The following is an 11,183-nucleotide window of genomic DNA, read 5'->3' on the forward strand; positions in this document are numbered from 1 at the left end:
CAGGGAGCAGTCGTTCCTGCATGGGGCCCTGCTCACAGCTGTGTCAGCAGGGATAGTGGTTGGGTGACGGTGGTTGTGGCCATGATAGGGAAGCAGCCATTTACTGAGCGCGTGCTGTATACCCAATGCATGGTAGACATCATTTGATTTCATCCTCACCAAAGGCCTGGGAAATCTGGTGATTCCCATTGTCTTCAGGCTGGAGAGGTCGCTTAGCTTGTCCAAGGTCACACGGAACCCAGATTAGATGGTTATTAGTGAGCACCAACTGTAACCGTAGCTCTTCACAAAGGGACTTCTCTGGGTACCTGGGGAGGCTGGGCAGGGATTCCCCATGGGCACAGCAGGGCCTCCGGAGGTTAGGGCTCCCTCTGACCCCAGCCCTGCTCACCTTCAGGGCCTCAGAAAAAGGGGTGTGCAGCTTCCTGAGCACTTGGGACACCCAAGAGCCTTTTCAGCAAAAAATCACAGAACCATTCTGTGTTCTTGCAGACCAAACTACTCACAATGGCAAAAAACCTACGAATCTCTCTCGGACATGGTGGTCCCTCGATCGACCAAGTAAGTGAGACCACAGCTTGGCCTCAGGTCCCCTGGGGGGCATGTGGGTGCTTCAGGGCAGCCAATCACCAAACATGCCCCGAGGGTACGAGACCCCGAGCCCTCCACACCTGGGCCCTCTCCTGTCCCTTGGCCTGAAATTCTGTCAGGGTCACACACATTGTCACATGCCAGAGTCCTTCCTCTTTCAAAACTCCACTTCCCTGCCTCTGCCCTGGGAAGGCTGCCCTGGCACCGCCTGGCCTAGCATCCTCTCTCTGCTGTTGCTCTCTGCTGCATTCTTGGCTCAGCGTCATTTCTTCCCTGGTGGAGGGGGAAGCCAGCCCTGGCCTGAGTGGCTGCCCAGTGAATAGCCACAGTGGGAGGTGGGAGGGAAAGCAGACTCAGCATGTGTCCTGCAGGGGCCAGAGCAGGAGTGGCCAGTGGGCCCTGTTAGAGTGACAGGAGGAGAGCAGGTTACAAACTGTGTCCGTCATGGGACACTGCCCAGCGAGGAAACAAAGGTGCTGGGCCCTGTGCGTCGGCAGGGAGGAAGGGGAGAGACCTGGCTGCAGAGGAGCAGAGGGTCTGAAATGGATATGACTCAGCACACACGGGTGTGAAGGGAATTGCAGGGATGGCCCACGGGGAGGAAGGCCATGCTCAGGATGGTGGTGGCTCGGGATGTAGTGAGTGGCACATAGTGGGGTAGGGGGACGTGAGCTTTCACCTGCTGGAACTTTGGTTTTTGGGTGGCTGATCCAAAGGTACGTGTTTTCCTTTTTTTGAGATGGAGTCTTGCTCTGTTGCCCAGGGTGGAGTGCAGTGGTGTGATCTCCGCCTCCCGGGTTTATTTTTATTTTTTTATTTTTTTTGTTTCCATTATCAAATCAGTGGTATGGCAGCCTCCTGGGTTTAAGCAATTTTCCTACCTCAGCCTCCTGAGTAGCTGGGATTACAGGCATGCACCACCATGGTCGGCTAATTTTTGTATTTTTGGTAGAGATGGGGTTTTACCATATTGGCCAGGCTGGTCTCGAACTCCTGACTTCAGGTGATCCTCCTGCCTCAGCCTCCCAAAGTGCTGGGATTACAGGCGTGAGCCACCGCACCCAGCCTGGTACTTGTTTTCGTCTATACCTTTTTGTATGGCTGAGATGGTTTGTAATTTGAAGAGATTTTAGAACATGTGTCAGGCAGCCAGCCTGTTCATCTGACTCCCCACACACACAACTCCTGCTGTAAGGTGTCTGCCCTGGAGCCCCTGCTGGGGAGGGGCTCTCCCAGGGCTATGAGATGGCAATTGGGATCTAAATTGAAGGGTGCAAGGAACAGGACAGTCACAGCCCGAGGTCACAGGGGAGGCAGGGAAGAGGAGCAAGGCTCCAGAGCAGAGCAGTCAGCCCTGGAAGCTGGCAGAAGCAGTCACTACTCTTAAATGCCAAGCACCGGGATCCTTGCCAGGACCGGCTGCCTTGGTAGATGGCCTGGCCTCCGAGACCAGAGCCTCAGGCCCTTCGTTGTCACAGGGCACCTGAGAGCCTGCACAGATAACTCTGGAAATACCTGGAGCCTGGGGGCAGCCCCTCTGGACATGGCTCTGAGAAACAGGAAGGGTGACCCCATGAGATCCTGCCTGGGCCTGAGGGCTCCCAATTCCAGTCTTCTGGCCAATAGAACTCGGAGAGCTTAGACCCCTGGCCCCAAGAATTCCCAAGTTGCTAGAGGCAGTGGCACCAGTGGTCCTATGTTGAGATGTGCTTGGGAAGCTCTGTCCCATTAGGACTTTGTGACATTGGAAGTGAAACGGACCTTGTAAGATGGTTTCCACCACCCTGCTTCACTATAACCACAGCACATCAGAACCAGGGACACCCCATGCCAGCTGCAGTGACAGAGCCCCAGGAGGGCTTGGTTGCTCAGGCATTTGATGAGTGGGAGCTGAAGCCCAGGCCTCTGCACCCCCTGGACCCCAAGGCCCCCTGAGGCCTTAGCCTAGAGGAGTGTGGAAGGGACAGGAGGGAAGGGCAGCCAGCCAGGGGTTAGGAAATCACAGGGCGTGCCCTGGGTTCCCCAGCCGTCAGCTGCTGCCAGGGACCCCAAGTACAGGCCACCAGGCCCGGGGGCCCCTGAGCCCCGCTCCCACACAGGGCCAGGCAGAGTCCAGCCAGCAGATGCTTCTCTCCAACAGACTCATTACTGAGGACAAGGAGGGCGGCCTTTTCACTGTGACTCTGTTTCGAAAAGTGATTGAAGATTTCAAAAGCAAAGCCAGAGAAAACAAGTAAGGGTTCTCCGGGTTTGCTCCATCTCCTGCTGCGGGGGCCGGGGGGTTCTCTGCCCCTCTGGAAAGCGTCTGAGTGAAAGCCCGTGGTTTGCTTGCTTTAAGGTTCACTGTTCGTGAATTTTACTATGATGAGAAAGAAATTAAAAGGGAAAGGGAGGAGATGGCCCGATTGCTGTCTGATAAGAAGCAACAGTATGTGAGTATGTGATCGAGCGGCCCCTCCCCCGCCAGTGGCCTGGGGATGGAAGAGTCCTCCCAAGTCGCCAGCTCTCCCTCTCACTGTCCCCAGTCCCCTGGGCTCACACTGTGGGGACCCACCATCTGTTCTCATGGGACGCCTGAGGGGGGCCTGGAGGGGAGGGCAGTGCTCGCACAACGGAACCCAGGCGGTGGAGCTGGGGCGGGAGCTGGGGGTCCACCTGAGCCGCATGTTCTGCATACGTTCTCACCACCCTGCCAGGAAAGGGTTGCTGGCTCCACAGTATGGATGAGAAACTGAGGCTCTGAGAGGCAACTGGCTAGAGGACCCTGCCCAGCCTTCCTGGGACTGAGCAAGGCACGGGGGCTCCAAGCGGGTGCATCTGTGCGCAGGGTGGGCAGCGCTGGGCCTTGGAGATTGCAGCGCGAGGTTTCCAGGGCGCCGCTGGCCCCTGTATTTACTTCCCGTGTTCTTAGCACAGGGTGGGTGCTTATCTGGAGACTTCCGACCACAGCCACTGAAAAACCCTTCATGTAGGAGGACAGCTTAGCTCTCCAGGGAGCAAAACCAGATGCTTGATTTGAAATGTGAGCAGGAGAGCCTTGGGAGGGTCACTTCACGGCCCCGTGAAGAGGGCGCCTTCCACCCTCAGGTCCTCCCGCTGCTGTGCTGGGCTAAGCCAGGCAACTTGGAAGGAGCCTGTGTGGGTGGGATGTTTCGGGCCCCTTCTTTCCCACGCCCACCAGGGAGGGTTCCATGGAGCACCTTCCAAGTCGGCCTCCAGAGACGGGGCAGGAGGAATGACTAGAGCGTCCTTGAGGCCTTTGGGGGAAAGTTGCTGTGAGCACAGCACTGTGAGGACCTCCGTGGGAAGGAGCACTGGCCGCGGCAGGCTGGGAGTGCTCCCGATGCCTGCGTCACCAAGTGTGTGCTCCGGGCTCTTGGGGACTTGGCCTGTCAGCGACCTTCTTGCGCAGGGGCTGCAGATAAGCAGCCACCCCTCATGAGCGAGCCCAGACATGGAGCCCCCATAGTGGGGGTTCTTGGACCCCCCCTTAGGAAGGAGACAACAGCCGATAATATAAAAGTTCATATAGGGGTTTTTCACCCCCGCCCCAGAAACAGCAGCACAGGATGCTCACACGTGTGTGCGTGTGTGCGTGCGTGTGCATGTGTGTGTGCACGTGCATGTGTGTGTGGACATGTGTGTGCATAGCAAGTGAGACACGCCTCAGAACCAGAGGCTGCTGGGCTATGGCTGAGCCTGTGGGGAGGGTGTCCCTTCTTGAGGATGAGGGGCCAAGCTGGAGCTGGGGACCTTTGGGTGCTCCTGTTCTCAGAGCAGGGCCTACAGACTCAGATACCAGGCAGGAGAGATTTTCCCCAATGAAAGCTGAGCTCCACAGTGTTTTCTTCCTTAGCCTCAGCTCACCTGAAACCCTCATTACCTGGGCGTGCCCCGGCCGTTCTCTCTAGCTGGGCTTTTTTCCAGCTCACTTCAGACCTGGCCCCACCCCCCTGCACAGTCTATCTGGACAGAGCTAGACCATGGCAGCCTCCACAATGGGAGGCCCTGCTGGGTGGGGGACAGGTGGTGAAGTAGGGCCTTTGGCACCCACCTGGGCACTGGCCCAGGCCTGCCAGACCCCTGGGGAACAGGGTGTCACACAGCCTGCCACCTGCCACGTGGGGCTCAGGTTGCCAGCTGGCGTTATTTTCCATGGTGTAGCCTTCACCCACACTGCACTGGGGGCCCTGCCAGGGTCTCTGGTCTCAGCTTGGGTCAGCCCCACTGGCCTCCTGAGACTCTGGTCCTCTCTGGCCTATCTGGAAGTTCATGACCAAGAGACTTACATCCTTTTTGTCACTTGTCAACCAGAGGGACAGTCCAGGCCCTGGGTTTGAGTGTACTTTGAGAGCAGAGTGGGATTTCCCAGTGTTTCCCATCTGTTTGCAGAGACAGAATGGGAATGGGTGAGTGTCTTAACTGCACGCCTGACTCATCTCCTGCACTCTGTGCACCGAGGTGCCCCCCAAATGCCAGGAGGGCATCTGTGGTTGGGTATCGTGGAGACTCCTTAACAGAGTGCAGACAGCGTTTCCACTGATGCCTTCCGGCGCCATCCTGGTCAGCCGGCGATGGGGGTCCTGGCCGAGCCCAAGCACAGGGACTGACCCCTCTGCCAGAGATTGGCTCTGTGCTTGGAATTCGGAACTCAAATATGTTAACGCTGCCCCTCCTTCCGCCTTTGCCACTCCGGGAGCCTGGTGGGCACCTGCCACATCTCTAGTCCAGCCAGGAGCGAGTCCCGAGGGTGGGCCTGAATTCCTGAGCTTGCTCTCACGTGCCTTTCAGGTGATGAGAATGATTTATTTGTTTGTGATGCATGTTTTGCTGAAAGATTAATAAATCATTTCTGTGCCTTTAGCAAACTTCCTGTGTTGCTCTTAAAAAGGGATCATCCACCTTCCCGGACCACAAGGTTAAGGTAACCCCGCTAGGTAACCCCGATAGGCCCGCTGCGGGGCAGAGCGACAGAGAGAGAGAGAGTGAGGGCGAGGGTGAGGTAAGCAACGCCCCGGGAAGCTGGGGGTCCCTGGCTCGCGCCTCCTCGCCAGCTCAGGCACCTTCTGAGAAAATGAATCTTTGCATTTTCTGTTCTCTCACATGGCTTTTGAGGTCTTAAATTTGAGGAGCCCAGAATCATGCCTTCCTCCTAATCTGCAGGGCCTCTTTGGAGCTGCCTCCCCCAGCAGTGAAGGGTGCTTGTCTGCCAGGGCACCTCTCCCTGGGCCCCTGGCTGGAGGTGGCTGGAGCTGGGACGGGCAGGACCTGGTGGTGGTTGGCAGCTCAGCTCTCCTCTCTCGGCTGCCCTGGCTGGACCCACCCCTGACCTTTGTGGGCAGTTGCGGTGTCAGGCAGGAGCTCAGAGCTCTTGCTCCTAGACTCTGAGCTCCCGGGAGGACCTGCCACACCAGCATCAGTGGCCACTGATGTAGCCACGTGATGTGGGGCTGTGAGGTGCCCCTGGAGGCAGCTGCTGTGGATGGTCCCAGGAGCCTGGGGGCAGAGCCTTCAGGAAGGTGGGCTCCCTGGCTGCGCAGTGTCAGGCGGAAGCCCCTGGCCGCCTGCTGAATGTCCCGAGGTCAGGGGCTGCCCAGCTCCCTGTGCTGTCGTCTGCGGTGGCCCCGTGCATGCGCCGGTGGCTGGCTCGCTGAGCTTCCCCGGCCCCAGGCGCCCTGGACCTCAAGGTCCTGAGCCTGACCCAGGGCTGGTCCGCCCAACTCTCTGCTTCTGCCTGCTCCTGGGAACTTCTTCTCGGCCCAGGGGGCACTCTGTTAAAACCCAAGTTCTTTGTTGATTGCATTGGGCAGGGCGGCCAGGAGTGCTCACCTGTCTTTTCCGTCTCTGCAGGGCCCCCTGCTGCGCTGGCTGAAGGTGAACTTCAGCGAAGCCTTCATTGCCTGGATCCACATCAAGGCCCTGAGAGTGTTTGTGGAGTCCGTGCTCAGGTGCGTGGCAGCGATGCCCTGGAAGGGGCTGTCCTGAGGGTGGGCAGGGCCTGGGGGAGCTATCGGGGCACCCCAACTCCTGCCTTCTCTCCACCCTCCCACCCTCTTCTTTCTGTGCCTGTGGCTTTTGGCAGCATGCTAAATTCTGAGTCAAATACACCCTCCCCTCAGCTCTGTGTCCCCTGCTGTCTGGTCCCTCCGTTGCTGCCACACTAGGGGCAAGTGTCATCTGGGTTCTCCCTGGCCACCCCACTGGCATGCCCTTGTGGCCCCTCTGTCTGGCTTCTGTCCCCACCCTCGTGAAGCCTGCAGGGGCCCAGTGGCTCCTGGAAGGGGTTTTCGGGCTGCCTCTGTCCTCAGCCTGGAAAGACCACCCGTCAAGGCAGCCCAGAGAGAAAACCACACCACCAACAACAAAGCTAATGCTGCCTAATATATTGAGACAGTTTCGCTGTTGTTGCCCAGGCTAGAGTGCAATGGCACGATCTCAGCTCACTTGCAACCTCCGCCTTTCAGGTTCAAGTGATTCTCCTGCCTCAGCCTCCCGAGTAGATGTGATTACAGGCATGTGCCACCACACCTGGCTAATTTTGTTATTTTTAGTAGAGACGGGGTTTCTCCATGTTGGTCAGGCTGGTCTTGAACTCCTGACCTCAGGTGATCCACCTCTCCCTCGGCCTCCCAAAGTGCTGGGATTACAGGCATGAGCCGCCATGCCTGGCCTATTTTTGTTTTTTTTTAAATATTAGGCAGGCCGGGCACAGTGGCTCACCCCTATAATCCCAGCACTTTGGGAGGCCAGGGTCAGGAGTTCAAGACCAGCCTGGCCAGCATGGTGAAACCCCGTAAATTAGCTGGTGTGGTGGTATAGACCTGTAGTACCGGCTACATGGGAGGCTGCGGAGGGAGGATCACTTGAGCTTAGCAGGCAGAGTTTGCAGTGAGCCAAGATCGCACCACTGCACTCCAGCCTGGGCAACAAGAGTGAAACTCCAGCTCAACAAACAAAAAAAAATTGCTTTGCTGTGGGAAATCTGGCAACTCTAGCTAAGCAGAGTGAATTAAAAACTCCTGTAATCTTAACCACCAGGAGAGAACACTGCCGAAGTCCAAGTCGGTGTCCCTCTAGGTGTAGGGTTTGTTGGTTTTTATGTATAGATGCACATAATTCTTATAGATTTTTATGAAAGTGGAATCAGCCAGGAAATGCCTTTGCAGCCCGCTTTTCTGCCCTGTGTGGCTGCCTCCCGTGTTACTGAGTGCTGCACATTGCCTCCTGCTCTGACCTGCAGCCTCCTGGGCTCCTCCGGCCCCCGGGACCCTCTGTCTGACCTCCCGGACCCCTTCCTCGCCTGCACTGAAGAGCTCCTCACCCTTCCCTGCTGTCCCCCTGGCTGATGTCCCCTACTCTCCCTCGTTTTCCTGCCCATGTTTCCTGGTCTCCAGGTCCTGCCATTTGCCTGCCATAGGCCTTACCTGGGTATTTGTCTCATCTCCCCTCCCGCACGCTCCTCTGCTTCCCTGTTTCTGCCAGTGGCCTCCTCATCTTTCCCCTCATCAGACCCCAAACTTCAGGGTCAGTTTGGGGTCCCCTGCTGCTGCACCCGACAGGCCTGGTCCACTCCGCCTCTGCACTCTCTCTTCTGCTGGTCCAGCCCCACCAGCCTGGCTGTTGCCATAAGCCTCCTCTTTGTTCTTGTCATGGGGCAGGGCATTAAGGAGAATGAGGGGGACCAGCAGCCACTCCTAGGGTCTTATTTTTTTGAGGAGGACTCTTGCTCTGTCCTCCAGGCTGGAGTGCAGTGGCGTAATCTCGGCTCACTGCAACCTCCGCCTCCTGGGTTCAAGCAATTCTCCTGCCTCAGCCTCCCCTAGTAGCTGGGATTACAGGCGTGCACCACCACACCTGGCTAATTTTTGCATTTTTAGTAGGGACAGTGTTTCACCATGGTGGCCAGGCTGGTCTCAAACTCCTAACCTCAGGTGATCCAGCCTGCCTTGGCCCCACAAAATGCTGAGATAACAGGCAGGGGTGAGCCACCATGCTTGGCATGGGGCTCTGTTCTGGGCAGAATGGAGAAGTGTTATTAGCAGCAAGGGTGCCAGAGATGGGACAGGGCTGGGAAGGGTCGGAAGAGCCCAGAGGCTGAGGAAGGGTCAGGGGCTAGAAAGCATGTCTGTTAGGGACCTAGGAGCACAACAGAGGCAGGCCTCTCCCTCAAGCCAGGCTGCTGAGGGAGGAGCGCTTTAAGCTTTAAGGACGGGTCCTCCTTCTGGGTGACAGATAACCTCCAGGGCAACTTGGTAATGACACTGGTGGGACCACGAGGTTGCAAGACAACAAAGCAGGGCAGGAAAGGGGAGCATCTGCATCCAGGCAGCAGAGTGAGGCCTAGAACCCCATCCCTTAGCATGCCTGGGGCTTGGGGCCCAGGACTGGCTACCATCTGCCACCTGGGAGGGCATTCTGGTCATCTCCCTGGGAAGGTGGAACTATTTGGTGAAGCCGAGGGTGTCGTGCTTGTTTACAGCATTGGGAGTTGGGTCAGGGAGTGCAGGAGGGAAGCTGACAGGGTGAGGGGCTCTCCACTAAGTGCTGTAGCCTCTCTGCTCATTTCCCCTGAGCGACACCAGAGCTCTGAGGACCAGAGACACACAAAAGAAATGAGGGTGGTCAACTGGGCCATTCCCCTTGCTTGTTATCTACCCAGGTGCCACAGTCCTCCCTGGTAACACCTCCAGCCTCTGTGGCACTTGGCTCTTGGGAGGTAAAGGCGGTACCACCAGGTCGGTCTTGTGCCTGGTGGGTGAGAGTGGACGTGTCTGTGCTACCCAGCAGCCTCTTCACGCATTCAAGCTTCCCTCACCTTTCTGCAGGCCCAACGGGAAAGCCCAGTATTTCAGAACTCATGTTACCAAATGAGGATCAGGAAGGTTGGGAACCAGGGGACAATTTACGGACACTGAAAATAAAAGCTTATGGCTGGGTGCGGTGGTTCATGCCTGTAATCCCAGCACTTCGGGTGGCTGAGGCGGGCGGATCACTTAAGATCAGGAGTTTGAGATCAGCCTGACCAACATGGCGAAACCCCACCTCTACTAAAAATACAAAAATTAGCCCGGTGTGGTGGTGGCAGGTGCTGTAATCCCAGCTACTCGGGAAGCTGAGGCAGAATTGGTTGAACCCCAGAAGCAGAGGCTGCAGTGAGCCGACATCACGTCATTGCACTAGGTATTTTGCCCAAGTTTGACTGTACGAAGCTGTGTTGGTTGAAGATTTTCAGCCTCGGAATGTACTCCATCTCTCGTCAGGTTCCTTCTACGCGTGTTGCATTTGTAGTGGTAACTGACACATTTTGTCTATCTATCTATCTGGAAAGGTATGGACTACCAGTGAACTTCCAGGCAGTGCTCCTGCAGCCGCATAAGAAGTCATCCGCCAAACGTTTACGAGAGGTTCTAAACTCTGTCTTCCGACACCTGGATGAAGTAGCCGCTACAAGTATACTGGATGTAGGTATCTAGACACAGTAGCTTTTTTTTTTTTTTTTTTTGAGACACGAGTTTCGCTTTTGTGGCCCAGGCTGGAGTGCAGTGGCATAATCTTGATTCACTGCAACCTCTGCCTCCTGGGTTCAAGTGATTCTCCTGCCTCAGCCTCCCGAGTAGCTAGGATTACAGGCATGCACCACTGTGCCCGGCTAAGTTTTTGTATTTTTAGTAGGGACAGGGTTTCATCATGTTGGTCAGGCTCGTCTCGAACTCCTGATCTCGTGATCTGCCCACCTCGGCCTCCCAAAGTGCTGGGATTACAGGTGTGAGCCACCGTGCCCGGCCTGAAACAGCATTTCTATATTAAGGTCAGTGTCTTACTGTAGAAAGGGAGATACTTTCGAAAAACTGGTATCTGGCCAGGCATGGTGGCTCATGCCTGTAATTCCAGCACTTTGGGAGGCCAAGGTGGGTGGATCATCTGAGGTCGGGAGTTCAAGCCCAGGCCTGACCAACATGGAGAAACCATCTCTACTAAAAATACAAAATTAGCCGGGCGTGGTGGCACATGCATGTAATCCCAGCTACTCGGGAGGCCGAGGCAGGAGAATCGCTTGAACCTGGGAGGCAGAGGTTGCAGTGAGCTGAGGTAGCCCCACTGCACTCTAGCCTGGGTAATGAGTTAAACTTTTGTCTCAAGCCCCCACCCACTGCCTGCAAAAAAACTGGTATCTGCCCACAGTCCCAGCACTTTGGAAGGCAGGAGGATCACTTGAGGTCAAGGGTTTGAGACCAGCCTAGTCAACATGGTGAGACCCTATCTCTACTAAAAAAAAATTAGTAGTGTCACATGCCTGTAATCCAAGCTACCTGGGAGTCTGAGGCAGGAAAACTGCTTGAACCCGGGAGATGTAGGTTGCAGTGAGCTGAGATCATGCCACTGTATTCCAACCTGGGTGACAGAGACTCTGTCTCAAGAGAAAAAAAAGGTATTTGCCAGCCTGTTATGAAAATCTACAAGTCATACACCCCTTGCACAGCAAGGGCTGGGCTGGAGGGGGTGGGCCACAGCTACAAAGAACAGAATACAGTCAGTGCCTGGAGAACTTCCTCAAAAATCAAAGGATAAGAGAAGAAACTAATTTATGCACT

General features: G+C 56.1%; 1 protein-coding gene across 3 annotated transcripts in view; it reads left to right on the top strand.

Moving 5' to 3' along the window:
- ATP6V1C2 (ATPase H+ transporting V1 subunit C2) overlaps positions 1-11,183 on the top strand; it is a 62,503-nt gene that overhangs the window by 48,922 nt on the left and 2,398 nt on the right. Inside the window, exons 8-13 of one of the 3 annotated variants that reach the window (XM_064363846.1) lie at positions 493-561; positions 2,732-2,824; positions 2,930-3,023; positions 5,456-5,593; positions 6,442-6,539; positions 9,920-10,052. In XM_064363846.1, the coding sequence (XP_064219916.1) occupies positions 493-561; positions 2,732-2,824; positions 2,930-3,023; positions 5,456-5,593; positions 6,442-6,539; positions 9,920-10,052 (625 nt within the window). The remainder of the gene's footprint in view (positions 1-492; positions 562-2,731; positions 2,825-2,929; positions 3,024-5,455; positions 5,594-6,441; positions 6,540-9,919; positions 10,053-11,183) is intronic. The other 2 variants (XM_064363848.1, XM_064363847.1) reach the window with 2 other exon arrangements.

This window comes from Aotus nancymaae, unplaced genomic scaffold (assembly GCF_030222135.1).
Source record: "Aotus nancymaae isolate 86718 unplaced genomic scaffold, 86718_ANA_hifiasm-v0.15.2.pri h1tg000057l, whole genome shotgun sequence".
Classification (NCBI taxonomy): domain Eukaryota; kingdom Metazoa; phylum Chordata; class Mammalia; order Primates; family Aotidae; genus Aotus; species Aotus nancymaae.